The sequence below is a fragment of the Sparus aurata genome, chromosome 19 (assembly GCF_900880675.1).
Source record: "Sparus aurata chromosome 19, fSpaAur1.1, whole genome shotgun sequence".
NCBI classification, from domain to species: domain Eukaryota; kingdom Metazoa; phylum Chordata; class Actinopteri; order Spariformes; family Sparidae; genus Sparus; species Sparus aurata.
The window spans coordinates 14423680-14446724 of NC_044205.1; the positions used below are offsets into that span (position 1 = coordinate 14423680).

General features: G+C 39.8%; 1 protein-coding gene across 7 annotated transcripts in view; it reads right to left on the reverse strand.

The window, feature by feature from the left end:
- The window catches only part of tpk1 (thiamin pyrophosphokinase 1), a 126263-nt gene that overhangs the window by 60360 nt on the left and 42858 nt on the right, over positions 1-23045 (reverse strand). For 4 of the 7 annotated variants that reach the window (XM_030397665.1, XM_030397661.1, XM_030397667.1 and 1 more), the window contains exons 1-3: positions 13588-13679; positions 6979-7070; positions 412-486 (exon numbers count right to left, since the gene is read on the reverse strand). In XM_030397665.1, the coding sequence (XP_030253525.1) occupies positions 412-486; positions 6979-7021 (118 nt within the window). In that variant the 5' untranslated portion in view covers positions 7022-7070; positions 13588-13679. Of the gene's footprint in view, positions 1-411; positions 487-6978; positions 7071-13271; positions 13291-13367; positions 13680-23045 lie in introns of those variants that run through there. The other 3 variants (XM_030397662.1, XM_030397664.1, XM_030397663.1) reach the window with 3 other exon arrangements.

The window sequence follows — 23045 nt, forward strand, 5'->3', positions numbered from 1 at the left end:
GCTGCACATTAAGCCAATGAAAGCACTTGATGTGTATTCTTATCTTCGTTTGGACTATATTCATAGTTCAAGTCATACAGCCAGGAGTTATTAAAAAAAAAAAAAAAAGAAATCACACCTGCACAAAGGCACATCATTTCCTGCCAAAAAAAGATGCCATCTTTAACTTCATTAAAACACATCCCACAGGAAATGTGGGCAGAGGGCAGGGATGGGGCATTTTTAATGACATGGCAGCAATTAAGATTTTGCACAGTGGAGGCTATGTAGACTGGAGAGCACAGTCAAAAAAAACCCCCAAAAAACAAGAGGGGATGCTCAGTGCAAACCAATGAAGACCGGACCTAATGTGCTATAACTGTAAAGGGGACTCGTTTGATCTGTGTTACATATGTGTGGGATACTGCATACCTTTACTCCAGAGGATGTTTAGGTAGTCCTTATCCAAAGGCTGGTTCAGAATGATCAGACCGATCCTCTGCTTGCCTGCAGATGATGATACAGTGGAGGGGAGAAGGGAAGGGTATGAATCATACACAATCAGATAAAGACACAGACAGACGGAGGATGGTGCACAATCACCACACATCACTATCAGTATTCTCATGTTGAAAAATACCTTTCAAAATACAGATTTGAGGCTGTTGTTTGTGGGACATAAGGTGCTAAATAAGGAACAAAATTAAAACAATGGCGTGGTAATGAAGTCATTATTATGCTCTACACGGAGACAGCAAAAATAAGAGGGAGGATGAAAAACCAACCAAAACATGTCTGGATGTCGAATCGAGGTTTGTGAAAGTTCAAAATGTTTTCCCTCTCGATCCAATTAAGCTGTGAGTGGTTTGTTTGCAACATGGGAATATAACAAAACATAACCAATGTATACATAATGTGTATCCAAATTATGCACAATTTTCCTCATGACAATAACTCTCCTCATCCAGGGTCACAAATACCAAAGTTTCAGTTGTTTCCAAAGGAACATTTCTCATCGATACCCATTTGATTACCTTGACCTTGGTGACACACCATCTGTAACTACACGACAACAGAGGGAATCTTTCCAAAACAGCACAAATGAAAGTTACCTGCCAACCTATAGCTTCTCTCTTTTCTCTCAGTGTACCTCAATGCTCCTCTGTCAAAGTCTCTGTCCCTGGGTGCATCATTTCACAAATCTATTTCCTCCCTCACTCCCCCCATCCATCTTGCTTTAAGCTTTTCTTTTGCTCTGCTGCTAATGCAGATCCCCTGACTAATAGTCAAGAATTGTCATTTTTCTATCTGTAGAAGAAAAAAAAAAAAATAAGGGAAAACTCTGCATTCACCGACAAAGTACAAACAGTGCTCCTAGAAAAGCCTTAATGGACCAAATACTCAAGCTTTCTCTCTCCTCTCTTCCCTTCACCTTCACACACATTTCATTATTCATTTATCTTTTCTTTTAAGTCTTCACTTATGAACAATTTAAGACATTCTCAAAGTTGTTGCCATTTGTAGCAAAGCCAAACTGTCATATTCCATCTTAATCAACACTGTGTGAACACAATGAAACGTACAGTTTAGATGAGAGCAAAAATGACAAAGGACCGAAACATGGCGCATTTAACAAATTGTATATCTTCCCCAGTGCACCTTTCCTAATACAACATAAAGGCAGTGGGAGGCCAGAGAAAGCAAAAGTGAAGAAGAAATAAAATGAATATATTTCAGGCTTCATGAAATTCTTGTTGCAAAATGTGCATCACCTTGAGTCCTGAAATTAAAAAATAAAAAATAAAAAATCTTTTTTTGGATTTATATCCTCAAGAGACAGCATTTTGGCTTGGCTGAGAAAGTGTGGATAGTGAAAAAAAAATGTCCTTTAGGTTTGTGACTTTGTTGCAGCATCGGTTTGATGTTGTTAAAAAGTTCACATCACTGGAAGGTCATAACAATACGAAAAGTCAACTCCAGCAGAGTATGGTAAAAGGAAAAGGAAGGTAAATGAGGATAAAGAGGAGACACTAAAGGGGAGGAAAAGAAAGGAGGACATAGGCAGGGGTAGTGGAGGAGGAGGAGGAGGTGGAGAAAGAGGAGGAGGAGCAGGTTTGTCACTCTTGTCTCTTAATTGGCTGGAGGTGTACAAAGAACAAAAGACAAACTCAACCAGCCGTGACTTTTCAGATAACCCTTCGTCACACAAACACTCATCTCCCCATGCGCACACACACAAGGAAGGTGCACAGCCTTTTGTGCACTCCGTTCAAAGAAATGTCACCTTGAGATTCTTTTAAAAGTACCAGACAGCATAAATACCACAACATAAACACACACACACACATGCAACTTAGTACACAGACATTCGAGGAATAGGCATTTATAATTAAAATTGCCACATTTTAAAGGCTAACCATGCACCCTTGAGATTTCAAAATGCAGACATCCAGGGGCTATTTTTATATTCTCCAACGAGAGTCTAGACAAGCATTAAAGAGATTAAACTAAAGAAGCCATAAAAATATACTCTTAACTTATATAATGGAGGGAGAGAGTGTTTAACTACAGTTGGGAGGAAGATTTTAGAAGTGTATGATACAGAGAATCTCAAAACACGTATTTTACCTTTGACAGCAAGTGACAGATTTATCCATGAAATTAAATGATCAGGAGGCTGTGTGATTGTATGTGGTTGTGCGTGGTTGTGCTCTGATCTGTTCTGTTCTGCAATCGTTTGGCGTATTATTTGAACACCCTGTGAAATCCTAAGAATAAATCTCAGATTTCTACAGTGAATAAACCCAAGAGTGTAGCCTGTAATGCCTACCTAACGTGTTTGGGTAAATGTTTGTTTCAATGGATGCTTCACAACTGCTGATAACATCGTATCAGAAGTGAGTGTCTCTTGACTGATGTTGACCTTTGTGTGCTATTGATTTTAGAGCTGTACAAGCATAGAAAATCAACATTGCTTGTTGCTGTGTTCCTGATCTGCGTAGATCACAAACATGTGCGAGAATGTCAAGAATAATCAAACATATGTGCATACAGAGGCACAATTACAGTGGCCGTGGTAGTTTAACAACAGCATTAATTGGATCAATAGAGACAGAGAGGAAGAGAGACGCAAAGGCAGTGGGAGAAAAGAGAGCAATGTAAAATAACACAAACTATACTATTTTAAATATATGGTACACTTGATAAATTACGAGTATCAAAATCATTGGACAAAATGTTTACTGTAAATTGCTCAATCAGGTAGCACAAGGACTTGTAGTATGCTCCCTTTCAGAAACCTTTTGAGAGTCCTTCAGACACAGATGCAACCCCAATTCCATTAAAACATTTTTTTGCAAAGGACAATAGTTACCGACAATAGTTAAGAAAAATGAATGAAGCATATGTGGTAGAACATTAAGTACATTGTCTCTGTATTGTTTTCACTGGAGTATATGTCAAAAAGAATTAGCAAATTATTATGACACTGTATCTTATTGATGTTTTCACAGCATCCAGACATTTTTTGGAATCAGGGTTGTGGTACCTACTTTTTGGAGTCAGCACCTGGACATAAAAAGAAGTGCACATGTTTGAGGTAAATCACCAGCCCTGTTATGTATGTTTGTCTATACAAAAGAACAGATTGTGCTCAGATGGGAATCAAAAGCAATCTGAAGCCCCATATGCAGTTCAGAATCAGCCAGTCTGCAGTCAATAAAAAGTGTTTAGTGTCACTGAAGTCACAGGAAGATCATTATTGATTATTCTGCTGACTATTTTCACTGTTAATCAATAAATTGCTTAGTCTGACATGAACAATGCTCTGCACAGTTTCTCAGAGCCCAAAGTGACATCTTCAAACTTTTGTCCAACCAACAGTACCCAGAGACACTTCATTTACTCAATTAATTACAGTGAAAAGCAGAAAACCATTCCATTTAAGAAGCGGGAACCTTCAAAGTATTTAACATTTTTGCTTATTGCAAAGTCATTCATTATTCACTTCATTCACCAATTGCACATCAAAAAAGTTCATGATAAACATTTATCAGGGTTTCTGCAGGTTTGAACACGTCAAATTTAAGACTTTTTAAAGACCTTTAAAAGACCATTTGAACTTAATTTCAGACTTACACGAAGTATGAAAAAGTAAGGAAAATGCGGTCCCAGAATTACTTTCAAAAATAACTTATTGCCATTCACAGAGCAACTCAAACAATGAAAAATTGGAGTGAGTAAGTGTGTGTCAGGGTTATTAGAGTTTTAAAATTTCATTCATTTTCATTTAGTTTTTGTTTCAGTTTAGTTTTAATTAGTTTAACAAGTCATTAAGTAGTTTTAGTTTAGTTTTTATCTGGGAATTTAATTTAATTTAGTTAGCCATAATAACCCTGGTGTGTGTGTGTGTGTGTGTGTGTGTGTGTGTGTGTGTGAGAGAGAAGTTCCACTCAGTTTATTCAACAATGGAGACGAGATGCTGCACGAAAGGAAAGGAGAGGAGGAGCTGTCACATACCTCCCCTCACATCAAACTGTAGGAGAGAGGGGTATAACTTTTTACATCCAAATCTGTTGCCAAAATGTTTAGCAACAGTGCTCAAAATGCTTTTCAACGTCGAAGTTGAGCCAAAGATGGTTTGAGTGTCGCTTGACTGGGCCGGGAACTGGTGACAAAGGCATACAAAAGTGTGTGATAGCGTGACTTCACTAGAGACTTTTAGAAGCTAACAGGTGTTATTCTGATTTTGTGTGTGACACCAGCGCTTTCACACCAAGTGTGCCCAAGTTGAGGGTCCTCTTGCAGAGAATACACTGCACTTCAAATTCATTATGAGGTAGGGCTTTTAACCAACTGAATTCTGGTTGTTCGAGCCAACACTTTGAATTTACACTTTCCCATAGTTGTAGCAGATTCCGCTCTCGACGTCGCTCCGGAACTGGCAAGGTGTACGGTAATAAATTCTGACCAGGCTGTTGGCAAAATGCCACTTCAGTCCTGGATACTTCAGAAAGAAGTTCAAGACACGTAACTGATGGTGAATCTCACCAACACATATCCCCAAAAGAAAATACAAAATTAAAACAAAGGCAACGACGGAAGAAGTAAATGAACGTACATATTTTAGACCTAACAAAATGTAATTTAAGTCCTATATGCAAAATATGGACTTATTTAAGAAATTTTAAGGCCTATAATTAAGATTGACAAATTTTAAACTGTTTAAGACTTTTTAAAACCCCATGGAAACCCTGATTTATGTTTCTTGTTATTGACAAATCAACTTATCATTGCAGCTAAAATTGTTATCAGTGTAAATATCAAGTTGGTTTTTTTTTGTCATTTAAATGGAATCTTAGTTTTTAAAAGTAGAGACAATTAACAATTTTGTCATACCTTCATTTCTAACAGTTTATTTTCCATGAGATTTCCGTGCTCATATCAAATCACCTCAACACCCATGAAAACCAATTCTTGTCATTACATTCTTTGGCCAGTGTTTTTGTATTTTTCAGATTCTACTCTGTAAATGGGTAAACACAGACGACAAGAGTCGGGTATTTCTTGTTTATCTAGAGTGCGGGTCAATAAAAGATCCTTCAGCAATCCAAACAATGTAAGGTAGAGGGAAAGTGGCTGCACCGAACTCCAGCATCTAAATAGAACCAGAAATGCAACAACACAGATTGCTGAGATATATTAAAGAGGGGATTTTTCAGTGACTTCAGATTCCTCTGTATCTTGTCAGCACACGGTATGCTTAATGTCTCTTCAAGAACCAGGCCCATCTGTGATCGCTGGATGGCGAGGAATCCAGGACAGATGAGAGCGGCAAAAGTTGACACTGCTGAGCTTTCTGGGGCCTTCATGTTTGTTTATCACTCCTAAGCTCTCTATTTATATCTTTGTGTGGGTGGACAATATTTCTATCCAGTGTCAAAGTCCCACACGACAATTCAATTTGGACAGAGTGTATCTGCTGCTACTCAGCCAGTGACAGACAAACACCAACATTTTAACTTACAAGCTTGTGGGGCAGGAATATCTTTCATGTAAATCACAAAATTAGCTCTTTAAAATTAGTTGGAAACAACAAATGTTACTGCAGGAGTATTACTAGACAGGCATTAAAGATGGAGGGAGCTACATGTGCCTGCCGTCTCCTCTACAGGCCAAACTGCTGTACGATCCTGTTGACCTTTGCAGCTCTGTGTAAAAGCTGCCCTTTGGCTCAGATCAGCTCTCCTTCCTCCACACTCACACAGACCACCTGGGAGCTCACATAAGCCTCGACCTGAGAGTCGTGGCTAAAGGCAGCTATAACCAGCCTCCTCCTCAGGTTTGGAGAGGAGTCAGTGCTCACCATCTGGAGAGTTTGTTTTTTCCCGAGCATCGACAGATACAGAACATCTTGCAACAAAATGAGAGAATAAATGTAATGCAATAATGTAATAAATGTGCGGGGGGATTTTCTTGTCAAATGTCAGATTACACCTGGGTTTCTAGTAGTGTGTTTGAACAAAGTGACAGGGAGCAAGGGAGACATATTTTTTTTTAGATATGCTGATAAATCTTCAAAATCTTCAAAGTGTGTGTTTTTCCTAAAACAGCAAACGCATCAAGGTCTCCTTCGGTAAAGATTAATTATGTACGCAGCCTAACAAAAGAAGACACAGCGAAGTGCATCGCATACATATACACACTGTTGTCATGAAAGTGCCAGTGATTTGTTTTTGAGTTTTAATTCCCCCAAGACAGTTTGTGTGTGTCAAAGTGAGGGGGAGCAGCAGAGAGAGGAAGACAAGTGTGACAGTGACGTGAGTAAGAGATGTGTTTTGATCAGACGCATACAGATTAGTCTTGTGTTTGCATGTCCCACACACAGATGTGACTTGCGTGGGTGTGCACACCATATGTGTCTATGCATGGACTTGCCTATTTGATTGATTGCGTGCATATGTGTTTGTGTCAAGGGAATGTGTGTTTGAAAGACGCTACCTGAGGGCAGCAGGCAGTCCAAAGGCGTCAACTCTTCATCCATGGCCTGGTTCCACAGGGGCCCTGTCTTCAGTCAGCCGACTCACCTGGAACTGAAGAGAGGAGGACAGACATTGTTGCCACTCTTCTGACTTTTACCTTTTGTTTTTTTTATTTCCTCCTTTCATTCTTTTGTGTTAAACCAATCAAAGAAAGTCACTTCACTTTCCAACTTGCCTCTATTCAAAGTTTATCACCAGTCTCGCTCTGGGCTAATTATTCCCCCTGAAACAAGCTAACTGAATTCAATCTCTAACATACACATGTTAGCATGATAACACTGAGGCAGGATGACTGGGCAACTCAAGACACAATAGTGACACTAGGGCTGCGACTCAAAATATACTGGCTGTTGTTCAAAGCAACATTATGTATCTCTTTATTTTAAATAACAGCTTTACAATCATTTTGATGGTACATTGTCTTGTGTTACAGTAAACAGAGTCTTTGTCACTGCTATCGCTTGTCTCTGCACTGTGCAACTTTTACAAATTCTCAGGACATAACACTGTTATGACATAATGAGTTTTGTTCATAGTTAGCCCATTCATTCTGACTGACAAATTGGTACAGACGTGGGATTTGTCTTTATTACAGTGTTGTTGCAATCATAATAGTGTGGGTGTCAAATGCCGGTTTCTACATAATGTTGCTTTAATGTTTACATACTAGGGCTGGCGATATGGTATAAAGTAATAGTGTGATACATTATTAGTAGGGCTGTAACGACACACGTATCAAAACCGAAATCGCGACACTCAAATGCAGGAACCTGTCTCGCAGTGTGAGAAGGCAGAATCGCGACACAAGTTCCTGTCCAGATCCAGCCCTATGAGTAACAATAAGTAGCCCCTTTCACACAGAGACGCCGCATTAACACCACAGGTGGTTCACCAATTCTCCGCCGATGGTCGTTCACTCAGAGTGAAGCACCGCCGGAGTGAAGAGGAACTAGGAGAAGACGCATAAAAGCTGCAGCCGCGGTTCACCAATTCTCTGCTGATGGTGATTCACACAGAGCGAAAGATCTCCGCCGTGAATTCACACAGAAAGCCGGCGCTGCTTGACAGAGCTGCTGCTCTGTCAATCTCGCGGGACGGAGGCTGTTTTCCGAAAGTTCACTGAAGTCTCGGTCCGGAGGTCCGGTCGCGGAGATTTTTTTTTCATCACGAACACTGAGTTAAAGTTTTTTGCCGGTGACAGACGCTGTTTTTCGGGCAGAAATGTCGCGAGGAGTCGGTAGGACAGGCGGGAGGACGGACACTTCTCCACTATATCTGTGGTATCTTTTTCCTCATATAAGTTGCCAAAGACAGTTACAGTTACAACGTTACTTTTGTTTGGTTCTGTAACGTCGCTTTGTGGGACATTTCTGTTTATTAAGTTGAGTGAGGGACCTGTGCAGTCATCAGACTTTACGACACCCCCTCCATATGCACAGCTGGCTCATCCATTCACACTGGTTCAGTTTCCCAGTACTGCGCCTCTGATACTATCAGACGAGTTTCATATACAGAAGTTATTGAAATGTTACATAAATAAAATGTTTAATTTTATTCTAAAAAAATCGAGGTTTGTATCGAACCGTGGGTCAAAAATCGTGATACAAACTGAATCGTGAGTTTGGTGTATCGTTACAGCCCTAATTATTAGACTATATTGTGATACACAGCATAGCTCTCAGTATTTTGAAATCTGCTCAAAAGCACATCATAAATACTAGGACTGGGCGAAAAAAAACAGAACAAATAATACAATATCTTTGACCAGGTAGCTCGATTGAGACAATACGGAATAGTACCGTCACAGAATATTAACACAATGACTACTTGGGTAATATTACAGCTGACAAATACAAACATTCAATGCATTATAAAGAGCTTCAAGTTTGACTCAGTTTTATGGATAACTGGGATCAAACAGTAACTAAAGACACACTTAGCAATGCTATGTATCATTTTCTGCAGACTAAGTCTAACAGTGAACCTGAAATTAAAATTGCGCCAACAAAATCATATCTAAAATGAAATGTAAACAACCTTTCCACATTAAGAAATCCTGTAGTCAAAACTGCCCAAACTTTTCTCCATTAATTACAATTGAATTATTCCACCACATTGAAAACACACACGAAGAATGAAAGCATAGAACAAACATCTTGTACCCTATCTAGCCAACAATCCCCTTCCTCACCTTTCAGCTTTGCAATGCAGCTAACAGAATAAAGCAAAGCGCTATTCACAGCAGTCCCAAAAGTGACTCCACCTTAGCTGAACTTTAATAATGATCCTTCCTCCCCTAAACCTGCAGACATGCTGCATGTGCCAGCCAGTCTGTGTTAAAATGTCACATGTCAATCATTACCGTGCACTACTAACCCAGTGGACTACATTCATAAAAAAATAAATAAATGAACTTTAGATGCCATAACGTGGAATTATGTAATTTGTATATTGCCATCACCTTTTCCTCTGAATGCACATTTCCACAACCTTGATATAGATAATATAAACTGATTATTATTTAATTATAACTTATTGCAGTTTACCAGTGAATCGCTAACATTTGCTGCCATGGGTATCGACTGCACATGACGGTATGTGCCCATTGAGACTGGTGATCGTGATACAAACTGAATCGTGAGTTTGGTGTATCGTTACAGCCCTAATTATTAGACTATATTGTGATACACAGCATAGCTCTCAGTATTTTGAAATCTGCTCAAAAGCACATCATAAATACTAGGACTGGGCGAAAAAAAACAGAACAAATAATACAATATCTTTGACCAGGTAGCTCGATTGAGACAATACGGAATAATACCGTCACAGAATATTAACACAATGACTACCTGGGTAATATTACAACAGATCACTGTAATGCAGTCATTAAAACCAGGAAAAGACAACATGTATGCCATATTACAATATAATGATTTCCAAAATCTAGGACAATATACTGTATAGTCTCATATCCCAATAAAGATATCCTTACCAGACCTCGTGCACAATCTTTTCTATACTAACCATTTGGTTCATAAAATTGTTATAAATGTGAATTAAAAAAATCTTGTTTTGTTAGACCAGCAGTCCAAATCCCAAAAGGTTTTCCCTTTATAATGATTAATGCTCACACTGCAGAAGCTAGAACTAAAAGTTTTTGCAGATTGATAATCTGCCAATTAATTGATAACGAAACGACAGATATAATACACAGGGCAGTAATCATATCACCACACAGACACTTCTGTACAGTCATCACTCTGCTGCTGTACAGGTTTGTTTCCCCTTTAGCAAATGATGTCTAGAAAGTAATTAGAGGTAATGAACAAAGAAGATTTATTAATTAGTAAACAGAAATTTAATCAGAGACTATTTTGATACATGATTCATATAGTCCAATTAATCTATCACTTGTGTTTTATCAGTAAATTCTCATGTCAAAATACCTACTTAATGTTTGCTGGTTCTAGCTTTCCCAATGTGTGCTTTTAGCTTTTCTTTGCCACAAATGATAGTACATTATATAACTTTGCGATTTGGACTGTTGAAACAGCAAGCGATTGGAAGCAACATTCTGGTTCCTGCAGAATTCAAATTGTTATGATTTATTAAAGAGAGAATTACTGGCAGATTATCAAAATAAATGAAAATAATACATTGCTGCAGCACTAAACTGTCTTTTTAGTGAGCAAGGATCTATCATACAATCATTCACTGCATTATTAAGAGCTTCAAGTTTGACTCAGTTTACTGGAAAACTGAGATTAAACAGTAACACAACGTTTAAGATTCAAAATTAAATATACACTAAGCAATGCCAAGTTTAATTTTCTGCAGATTAAGTCTAACAGTAAATCTGAAATGAAAATTGCTACAAAAAATGTATATCTGAAATAAACTGTTAAGAACCTTTCTCAACTTCAAGTGCACGTCAAGTCTGTGTTAAAAAACACAGGACAATATCAATCATTACCTTACACTACTAACCCAGTGGACTTTATTCATTCAGAATAAATAAATTAACTTGAGATGCCATGAAGTGGAATTATGTCATCTTTAAATTTCCTTCACCTCTTCTGTGAATGCACATTTCCACAACCTTGATATAAATAATATGAACTGATAATTATTTCATTATAACTTATTTAAACTCAACAGTAAATCACTAACATTTGCTGCCATGGCTAACAACAATGCTGTCAAATATCACCTAAATGATGTTTTCCTGTGTTTTAGTGTCTCTGCAGATGTAAAAAAAATAATAATTTGGTCCATTTCTTTTCATTGTGATGAGTCTAAGCGTTCAGTGCTCTAAAGCAGCCTATTCAACATAAATGCTGTAAATACAAATTTTAAAGCTGGTTATTAAACAAAAGTTAATGTCTACTGCAGAGCCACCTCACATAGCAGCAGCGCTGAGATCGAAAAGTGGCCAGTTGTATGTCAATCGTAGCTCAGTGGCATATACCCATCCCTGGACTGGTATGCCACTGACACATGACAGTATGTGCCACTTGAGACTTGTACGCTAGGGGTGTGCCAAAATATCGATACTACGATATATAGCGATATTTCGTCTGGAGGTACGTTATCGATACACTGGTGCCAAATATCGATATTTAAAAATGTGAAAAAAAATAAATATATAAAATAAAAAAATTATATATTTTTTTTTGGCCCACCACCACCACCCCTCTTAGGAGGACAGCTTTATCTTTATTCAAACATAGGTATACAACCAAATAAAATAAAAAAAAATGGTTTAAGTAGCTCTGAAACCCACACATATAGATATTTAATGATAGTTGTAGTCAGTGTGTGTGTTAAGAAGAGACACTGTGCAATATACTCTTTGTTTACTTGGCTGTCATTCATGTGAAATTGATTGACAATGTTTTGTAATTCCTGTGAAATGGATTCAGTGCAGTCAATAAATTCTGAATTTCTTCAGTGACACAGATATCGTGATGTATCGTGGATGAAATTCCTTGCAATGTATCGATTATCGCAGAATCGCTGTATCGTGATATTATCGTTATCTTGGGCAAAATATCGTGATAGTATCGTATCGCGAGGTACCTGGTGATACCCAGCCCTATTGTACGCCACTGAAAGGCTGTCAGTTCAGTCCAGCCCTGTGATGAATATCCTAAATGTAATGACACTGGGCAAGTTTTACCACGAGTACTGCCAGTGACAGATGTTTTGCCTCTGAGGTTTATCCATTTTCACAAACACATAACCTTAATTTGAGCTGCGTTTCAGAACAGTTGGGCTCAAAGTACTGACATGTGTAAAGAAAGCAGCAGTTTGTGATGCTTAAACGACGGCAGCTGACAAATACAAACATTCAATGCATTATAAAGAGCTTCAAGTTTGACTCAGTTTTATGGATAACTGGGATCAAAAAGTAACTAAAGACACACTTAGCAATGCTATGTATCATTTTCTGCAGACTAAGTCTAACAGTGAACCTGAAATTAAAATTGCGCCAACAAAATCATATCTAAAATGAAATGTAAACAACCTTTCCACATTAAGAAATCCTGTAGTCAAAACTGCCCAATTTTTTCTCCATTAATTACAATTGAATTATTCCACCACATTGAAAACACACACGAAGAATGAAAGCATAGAACAAACATCATGTACCCTATCTAGCCAACAATCCCCTTCCTCACCTTTCAGCTTTGCAATGCAGCTAACAGAATAAAGCAAAGCGCTATTCACAGCAGTCCCAAAAGTGACTCCACCTTAGCTGAACTTTAATAATGATCCTTCCTCCCCTAACCCTGCAGACATGCTGCATGTGCCAGCCGGTCTGTGTTAAAATGTCACATGTCAATCATTACCGTGCCCTCCTAACCCAGTGGACTACATTCATAAAAAAAATAAATAAATGAACTTTAGATGCCATAAAGTGGAATTATGTAATTTGTATATTGCCATCACTTTTTCCTCTGAATGCACATTTCCACAACCTTGATATAGATATTATGAACTGATTATTATTTAGTTATAACTTGTTGCAGTTTACCAGTGAATCGCTAACATTTGCTGCCATGGGTATCGACAGCACATGACAGTATGTGCCCATTGAGACTGGTAGGCCACTGAAAGACGGTCAGCTGAGTAACGTTACAGCCCCCTGATGAATATGCTAAATGTAATGCCACTGCAGCTGTACCACAAGTAACGTTAGTGCCAGTCACTAGTGTTTTGCCTCCGGGGTTTATCCGTTTGCACAAATACCTGACCACACTAAAACGACAGCAGCCGACCCGTAAGCTCCTTTCGGGGTAACCGAACCGTTTTGGCAGCAGGACATGTGAGAAGTGGACTTCTTACCAGCGGCTTCTCATTCACTTTCTCAACCCTTGAACGTGGCTAATGTGGGAGGAGACGGCGGAGCGATGGACCAGGCTGCCTCCCGTTATTCACACATAAAAACCGCACTGTTCGTCCAAAAACACCACATATGGCGACAATATGTTTCACTGCGAGTAAAGCGACATCACACGTTGAAGCCGTCACTGCTATATGATGTAAATATTTAACGAAAACTCACGGCATGAGGCGTCTTCCGCCATTGACAGTGTAAACAGTCGAAGAGAGCACAGGGAGCGCCCATCAGGGGGAGAGGAGTGGCGGGAGTTTGTTACGGGGACATCTAGAGGCCAAAAGTGGAAACGCGTTTGCTTTGTAGACCGCTCTAAAGCAGAGAATCCTCAAAGGCAGCTCCAGAGGTTCTTTTAAGGAGACTCTAGGGTTTTCCACTAAATTGAGAAATAGTTTAATTTCACTCCCAGGTTCATTCAGTGGAAATTATTGTAATACGAGAGAGACTACTGCAATCGCTGCTTTCCCCCTCTTCACAGTAACCATCATCATGTGCCCCATTACAACATGGATATTGAACAGCTGTTCAATTTAGTGTCAATAAACAAAACAACAACTTAATTCTATCGGTACAATTAATCTCATACAACAGGGCCCACTGTCCTAATGTGGTTATTTCTGGGAGCATATGTGAGCTTTAAAATCTTTAAAATGTCACAGAACTTTGAGACGGATAGGTTAGCGTTAGTCCAACACACCAATTCTCACCAATTTCTTTCTTTAGGTATAATGATTGACTGTGACTGCTGCCGATCACGGGAGCCACTATTTGGTATTTACCTAATAAAGTGACCAATTCATGGATTAATTCTTATTCTATTTAGGATATGAGTGAAAGAAATGTTAACAGAAAAAGAAAGAAAAAAAAAGAGTGGTACTAAGATTTAACTACTGATCTTTGGGTAATTTAATGGTCCACAATCAATTATTTATCACAGACACACACATGCGCATTCACGCACACATTCACACTCACATTCACTTCACTCCTGCAAACAACAGCCAGACCACCAGAAAATGCAGCCACATAACAGAAATATCACAAACACTGGACAATCACATACAGGCAAACAACATCACACACACACACGCACGCACATACACACACACGCACACGCATACACACAAGCAGTGGACTGATGGCATATGCTGCTGATATCTTGAGACAGCAGTTGAACCAGTGTAAAGCGAGAAACCAAATCTCTCTCAAGGTGAATCCACTCCGGGGGCTCGTTAAAGCAAACGCTCCCTCATCAATCAGCACTTTTCCTGTCTCCCAGACAGACTGCACATGGGAAGAAAACCACACACTCAACACGCCGTGTTGCACAGGCATGTGTACACTACACACAAATGAGCACACATGCCATGCTGCATGGGAAGTCATTCCCTTCTGTGGGCATGCATTATAAATACATCTATGAATAAATTCAAGACTGAGTGCATTCTTCAGGATTCTTGGCAGCACTTTTTTTTTATACAAGGCCACACTACCTGAATGTTTGATCAGATCTGTCTTCGCTCTGCATCCATCTAACCAGCTCACCTTTCCTTGTCCATCAATCTTTCCAATATTTACCATTTTCCTTTCTTCCTCTTTTGGCACCTTTCTGTCTTTTTTAGAACAACGTCTTGTCTTTCTCTTAGTCTTACTCTCCCCTCATTTCATGGGAGCAGCACTCTTCCCCTCACTTTTTCAATACACGGGGAAGTTCCCAGGTTTGCAAGAAAAAGATGGTCAGCGATGCAGTAAAGATGGAGACAATGCAGCCACATTCTTTTAACAGGGAGGTTTATTAGATAGCCTCACAAAAAAAAATGAGATTGATATTCATGTGGAATATCTAATCATTTAAACCTCACAGACCCTGCGTGTGCACTGCTCAAACCCACAGATATTTATATGAAATTCTATTGGCGCTCCCCAAGTCACCAATTATAACACCGCAGGATGAATTTTGAGCAGATGTGCATGAAGCGATGCACGCAACATCTAGGATATTTCCATTTGATGAAACGATTGCCTCCATATTGAAACAAGGTGAAGTATTAATTGTTTGAATATCATATTGTTAGCATATTATATTGCTTAGATAATAACCACAAAGAAGCTTAAATGAAGAGCTGAAACGAAGCAGACACATGACATGTATGTGATGCTGATTAAAAAAAATATTTTTTAAAATACAATACAAACAAAACATAAAAGTATATAATTAAAGATTAAATATGAAACACTCGGGCTACAAAAACAGGGGAGAAAGCTACGTTAGCTCTGTCCAACAATATCAAATACAAAAACAATATTATTTTTTAAAAACATTAAAATAGCTTCATTTCACGTTTTGCACTTTCTTGAATACTTTTCTCTTTTTTTTTTTTTGCATTTTCACATACATTTTCAACTTCCCTTGCATTTTTCCTCTTTTGCTTTCTTAACATATTCAACATAACGATCTGAGTGTCATCATCTACCTGGAGCAACGAAGCATATTTCCAAAAATGTCTAACTCTTCCTTTAAAGGTTGAATATGTAATATGCTTATTAAAATCTATATTTTTTCAAAAATAATACATCCACGGGGCGTTTAGAGGGGCGCAGATTAAAAGTAATGCATTTCCTTGAAACATTTTATTTAGTCTAAAATAAATAATTTAAGAAATTTTGACGGGTTCAACAATGACTTCCTGTTTACATCGTACCAGCCAAATAGCGGCCGGCATTGCGGGTTGCCAATTTCGCAACCTCGCCAATGCTTGGCAAAGCTCGGCAAAGCTCGGCACAGCTAGGCTGACACTGGGTAAAATGGCGGAGTCTGTGAGCTCTTCAGAGCCCCAGCGAACAGTGCGTTATCTGTCCCAGCAGCTGAGTGACCGGAGAAGAGCAAAAACCAGAGTAAATATCGGTGACACTAGATGGCGGCATTCAGCTCATATTCCATATTCCACCTTTAAAATAAGATCAACATTACAACAATATAGCTGTATAACAAAAAACAAACAAAACAAAAGAAAAAAAAAACATTACCATGGCTGTGTAAAAGTCCATTAGTTAAAATGATGCGTCCCCTGTTTTCCACATCTCCTCATGATTTCTGTACAAGTCTGACTGAAAGGTCCATCAGTCAAAATAAAGAGACAACCGAATCACATTTAATGCACAGCAGGAACATTTCTCAAAGCTGGCAGAGGGCTGAACCATAGAAAAATATCATTCCAAGAAGTGAACCTCTGCCAGACATTCATTTGCAATCTTTCTTTCTACTGTGCAAGGTAATAATAGAATTGTATCAAAATCTCTTGCCAATTGCTTTTTAATTATCCCTTTGCAGAACATTGTGGTTGGTCTCCAGGTTTTTGGCTATCTATCTTGTGCAGCTAATTACCTCCGCTATTTGACACATCAGAACCAGGGGGCGGTTGCCAATTTCTCACCTGCAGGAAATGATGAAGTGATGTCGGCCGCAAATACCAGCATTAGCCGCTCAAGCTCAGAAAACCACGCTTGGCCATTTTTTTTCTTAAAATATCGCCTGCCCACAGAGAAGACTCTGGTGAAAACTGTTGCTGTGTACATTTCTTTTTCATTTTCTACTCAAGGTCACAGCGTGTTCGTCTCGACTTCAATTTAATATCTCCTATCAGTGGATACACAGGTCACATTATTACCCCCATCACCCCTGGCAGAATACACCTGTTATTGTGACGGATAATAAAAACAAAAATAGGGAGACGCTAACTGATATGCAAATTCAGACTCTCTCTCCCTTTATATACTCTCTCTAGCTTTAATACGCCCTATCATTACCTTTAGTCCTTCCTGTCATTTCTGTTTCACCTGTTCCTTTTTCCCCACTAATGCGCTCTCTCTCTGTCTCGCCTTTATTCCTTTTTATCTGTCTTGCCTTTCCCCGCTACCCGCTCCCTTTTATCTCTTCTTTTGATTTCAGCTTTACTCTCCCTCATTTTGCCTGTCTGCTCTTTCCCAATGTGCTCTTGGATTTCTTTTTTTATGTCTGCATTTTTATTGTGCTTATAATGATTATTTTCATGTTTGATGAAGGTGGATAGCAGCTCAAACAAGCCAGCTAACGGCTACTCAGGGGATCTCACAGCTCTGCTCAGTCTGGGGTCAACTCCTTACACAGTAGTTGCAGGGGGCATGTGCGGCTGAATTAGGGCTAAGTAGGCCATTTTTCTTTCATATCTGCCAGTATTATGACCCATTTTTCGCCAGGAATGAATGAAACACAAGGGCAAAGGAGGACAGCCTCTTTTTCCACATGTTTTTGAGTCTCCTGCCATGGTCAAGTAGGGTACAAACAACATATTGCAATATCCTGCTTGGACTGGGATTTACTCTCTCACACAAATGGGCCTCAGTAGAAAGAGACAGGTCTTAAATGACTCCAGGTATAGATCAGCTCTGAGAACAAGGAGGGCATATTCCAGGTGTTGGGATCCAGGGTGTCGAAGTGGAGGTGGCAGCTCTTTTAACTCATTGGCCGGCTGGTGATTATCAACAACTTGGCAACATTTCCCCCTGTGGCATAACTGTGCTATATTAAAATTCCCCCCAGAGTAGAGGCCTCCTGTCATATATCCAGGGGAAACTGGTCTGATTTCTTTTTGGGCACGATATCATTGCCTAAGGGCTGGTGTCGCTCACCTGCCTGTCCAAAAGTAGGGATAAAGAGCGACCTTGAGGCTCCATTCCAGCAGCTCATGAACTCATATCTGTTGAGGATGTGCTCTTAGAGAGGAGTAGGGCTGGCAGTTTAGACGTGTCCCCCCCCCCCACCCCCACATAAAACCAAAAAGAGCACTTCAGGTTATTAATCACTCATACCTCTTATTTTACACATCTGTCCTGAGGGCTTGGCTCCTGCTGAGGTATACATTAGTGGATGGTGTAATGTGGGGGTTTAAAGTGAATGGATGGGGTTGTTGTAGAAACCTGTCATCCCCAAAAAATTAATATATCCGCTTGTGTGTGTGTCTACAACCCCCAAGGAACATTCCTGTGAGGGCCGAAATCACAAAGTTGGAGCCCAACCTCTGTTACCTATTGGTGAAAATCCGAGCTGGACTGGACCGACCTCCTAGAAACTGCCAGAGGGGTTCACGGGGGAGCTGCCAGTGGCCCTGCCAGTTTGCTGTGAGGGATGGTGCAGATGGTGCCGGGTGATGCCACGGGGGAGGAGATTTCTGTGCTCCCTGTGGCACTAAGAGAAACTGGGGTTTGGCAGGGGGATAGAGGAAAAAGTTCAATGATGTGTGCATGGGTTATTTTTCAACAGACACAAAGAGGGGGGCATGCACACAGCTTGTGTTAATGTCATAAAGATGATAAATTGTCAGAACAGTGAATACTTCCAATGAGAAAGTTGAAAAATTCTGACAGAATAGCTCTAGGTTTAAAAATACTTAGCTATCTTTTGCGATCTGAATATTCAATTCTCATTTCCATAACCGAAAATTTGGTGAAATTTGAACCTCCGTCAACACTTGAACAGCTTGCCTAGACCTCCGTTGGCAGGAGGGCACCACAAGTCCTTTAGAGGTCAAGAAACCTGCAGATGGCTGTAATTCAAGAAAATAACTGGAAGAAAATTGCCTGCAGGCGAATGTGTGTGCTTTAACTGGCTAAGTAAGCGAGGGAAACTTTGGGTAGGCGTCATCAGGCGCATGTACTGCATTCTTTATGGAAAAAAGACCAATGCGCTTCATTGAATTCTTCGTTTCCGAAGCAAAGTTAGCCACTCACCCAGATGAGGATGAGTGGTCACATCCTGGGTACAGCTGAACGAGATGTTCTCAGCATGCCTGAGGGCGAGGAGAATTTATTGTTTTTACTCTTGAAATGATATTGTCTAGGAGGTGATGTGTTTTGGGGCCCATGAAATGCAATATATGTCTATGCCGGGAGGCAGAGGTCCGACTGTATGCATTTCATTATCAGTAATGCTGGTTGATGTGGGTTTTGTGTTTGATTTCTGCTACTTTTGTCAGCTTGTGTTTGCTTGCGTAACAGGACTGAGTTAGAGCTGGGAAATCAAAATCAAATATATCATATCGTTTATCATACTTTCAATACTTGACTCTAATAAGCCAACATCAATAATCTGTAGAGCTGTTACCTAATGATGTGACAGTCTAATGATATTTTCAACATGACTATTGATGCCTTCTATATAATCTAAAGTAAGTGAGCAGGATCTTGCGACTGACTGAAAATCATAATCAGAAAATATTATAAATGTAATACTGCCATCTCATAGCATGTAAATCGATGAGTGATAAAGATTTCTAAGATGTGTCTTATACATTTCGAGTTGTTTTAGACCTTATTTGTCTTACTGTCTTGTTGGATCATTAAAAGCCATCAGTTTATAGCTCTGTGTATGCTCTCGCTTTCTCCCTTCCAACTTCATTCCGTCCTCAAAACACGATTGATCTTTCTCTCCCTCGCCTGCCCAGTCTCTCGGGTTCAGCTCTGTCTAAACACGCAGACCAACAGAAACTCTGACAATGAATCAATCAGTTTAATGAATGAAGTGTCTCCTGACTCTCCACTGCCACTCCTCTGAAGGACTATTTGCAAGACCTCTCCCGCTCTAATGTTTTCGCTTTCTTTTCTCTTTCCGTTCTATCATTTTTCAACCTTCTCTTGTCCTCTTGACGAGACTGACAATCTCAAATGACCTCAACCAAATTTAATGTCTGAGGCTTCCTTCGTATCATTTAATTCTCTTGGCTCTTTCGCACCACCCTTGGTGTTGGTTAGATATTGACTCATACTTAATATCTACTTTGCAAATCTCTGATTGGCCCAAGGTTCGGTAGGTGCGCGTGTGAGAGCCAGCAGCAAGGCAACTCCACTGATTGCAAAAAGAGGTCAGATTGTATGTAAGCTTATGCGAAAATTACCCTACTACTCACTTGAGTTATTACCTTAGTAAACAGTTTCCTGATGAGGTAATGGTCCCAAGTCCCAAGTTTCAAGACTTCTTCGATACAGCATGATGTTCATTAAGTGAATAATGGTCCCAAATATGAAACTGACAATAAAGCTTTAAGGTCTGGCTGTCTTGTGTCAACAACACGGCAACCTGTCAATCAGGATAGAGGCGCAGCGATGCATATCCAAGCCACTGTGTACATTTAAATAGCTGTGAATTTCATTTTGGGGAGTTTTCCGTCTCAAGACATAGACCCTTTCACAGTGAGACCCATCAGTGTTGCGAAAATCTGTAATTTTAGAGAGCACATCTTTAAAATAAAATACTGGGATGACTGGCACATTCATTACAACTTCACTTGAACACAGCATACCTTAGAGAGAAGGTTCAAGCTTCACCTCCACCAAGTTGCTCCAAAACGAAGTGTCGAGTGGCGGGAGGGGAACGTCAGCCGAATCCCGTTCATCATCATAGCCTACACCAAGCATGATTGGCTCAAAAGAGGTCACATGAGACCTATGATCCCAATTCTGCAATACATCTACCCATTACTCGTCCCTAGCTCCACCCTCTGGTCCAAATATTGCAACTTGCAGCCCTAAAAACAAGATGACGAGTGCCAAATAGCCAAACCTGATGCCCCAAAACAGTAGTCCACAAACTGTGACATCATGGTGGCTGCATCCACTTCTTTTATACATTCTACATCACTAACTCACAATCATTACGACATTTTTATTGTCTTAGAAGGACGATTTTTTAATCCATTTCATTCAGAACCAAGTCAGCTCTAACTGTGGTGCTCATGTGGATCTTTAAAATGACATGATGTTGCGTGTCAGTTTATGATCATTACACTAATTTTCTTAGCTCCTGAGTGGCGTGTAATTGCCCAGGAGTGGGTCACATTGGCTCCTGCATTATGGGCAAATCAAATGCAGGATCAAATGAAACTGTGACAGCAACTCTCCCGACACAGTGCTGATGGCCTCCAGGGAGGGCCATTTGTGATTCCCATGTTTGTCTTACCTTCACTGCTCTCTTTCATGGGTGAAGGGAACAGAAAAGATGCTTGTTCCTTCTTTTTTAGTCACACTGAAAGGAGGATTGTAATCTCAGGAGAGGGTTTTTCTGGGGTAATTTGTGTGCGTGTGTGAGTGTGTGTGTGTGTGTGTGTGTGTGTGTGTGTGTGAGCACTCCCTGTGGGATGTTCTTTATACAGTTAGAGAAAAAGACCATCGTGCTACATTTTGCTTACCTTTCAGACCTCACAACAAGGCAGCTGCATGGTGAATTTACTGTTCAGGAAACAAAGCGTCGAGGAATCTAAATTCTGTGTTTATATAAAATTCAGAGTAATGAGAAAAGGGAGACACACAGCACATGATACAGATTCGACCCATCAACCTTTGGTCGACAGGCTTATTCAGATCATCCTGCTGAGACTATCATTTCCTCCCTGCCACATCTCCATTCTGGTTCGGTTCTGACTTACATTGTACTTCTTCAAATACAGTAACTGAGTTCCTTTTGGGAAGTGAAACTGATTTTCTGTTCCAGTCTGATTTCACCAAAGCCAACCCAGTCACTGTCGCTCTCCAGGAAGCCTTAGGTAAAAGTAATTGATAGATTTTCAAATGGTTCCAGGTTTGGATTATATTTCGGAACACTGGACGCACCGATGTCACCGGGTGTGTTCACCAAAATACAGAAAATCCTACTTTTGCATAGGCTTTTATTAGCTGATAGAAGTATTTCTGAGCGTATATTCCTCGCTGCACAGTCGCACTTTCTACCAAGCCTTACCAAGAAGCTGCAAAGTCTAAATACATAAGAGACTTTTACTTTCAGAAGTGGAGTGGAGAAGATGAGGGTCGAGTGCCTTGCCCAAGGCCACTCTTTAAATGACACTTCTTTTTTTTCCCACATAGGATAAAAAAATACTTCCCCTTTTCGCCTGTCCACATTTTCACACCTTGTCCAGGGATTCGAACTGGTAATCTTGTGGACCCGAGCTCTGGTCTCAAATCTTCTGGTTAGTGCTGCCCAAATTTGTGTGGAAAAAGTATCAGGGTAAAGAGGGAAAGAACCTGTGAAATCCTCTTGCCTCAGCAACAGGGAGAACTTGTGACAGAACGGCAATGTAATAACTTTGCTCTTCATAAAATATATCCCAAGGCCATGGCTTAAATCTTCGATCAGTCTGTGCTCACACGGATAGAGTTTTTAGCTCGGCAAGGTGGAGAGTTTGTAGCTTAGTTTAGGCGGTGCCTGTAATTACGCAGGTTTGAATCTTGGCCGTAAATCAGCATCCCTTCCAAATGGCTGTTTACCTGAAATCCAACTCTGTCTGATGTTATATTAATATTATATTGGATGTGACTTCACAGCAAAATGAAAAAGAGTATCAGAGTAAGAAGCCAAGAGCAACAGAGACACTTTTTGTGCCTGAAATACAAAGTTGCCATTTTAGAAAAGCTGCTTCTGATGCAGGCAAAGCTTTGTTTTGACTGACGAGTACAGAGGAAAATGCCTCTGAGATCAGACATTTAGGGAAGTTTAAAATTACGAGAGCAAGTCTCTAATTAAAAAACGGTGTCTCAGTCACTCACACATTCACATAATATATGCTATATTATAACAAACATACACACTCACACACTCT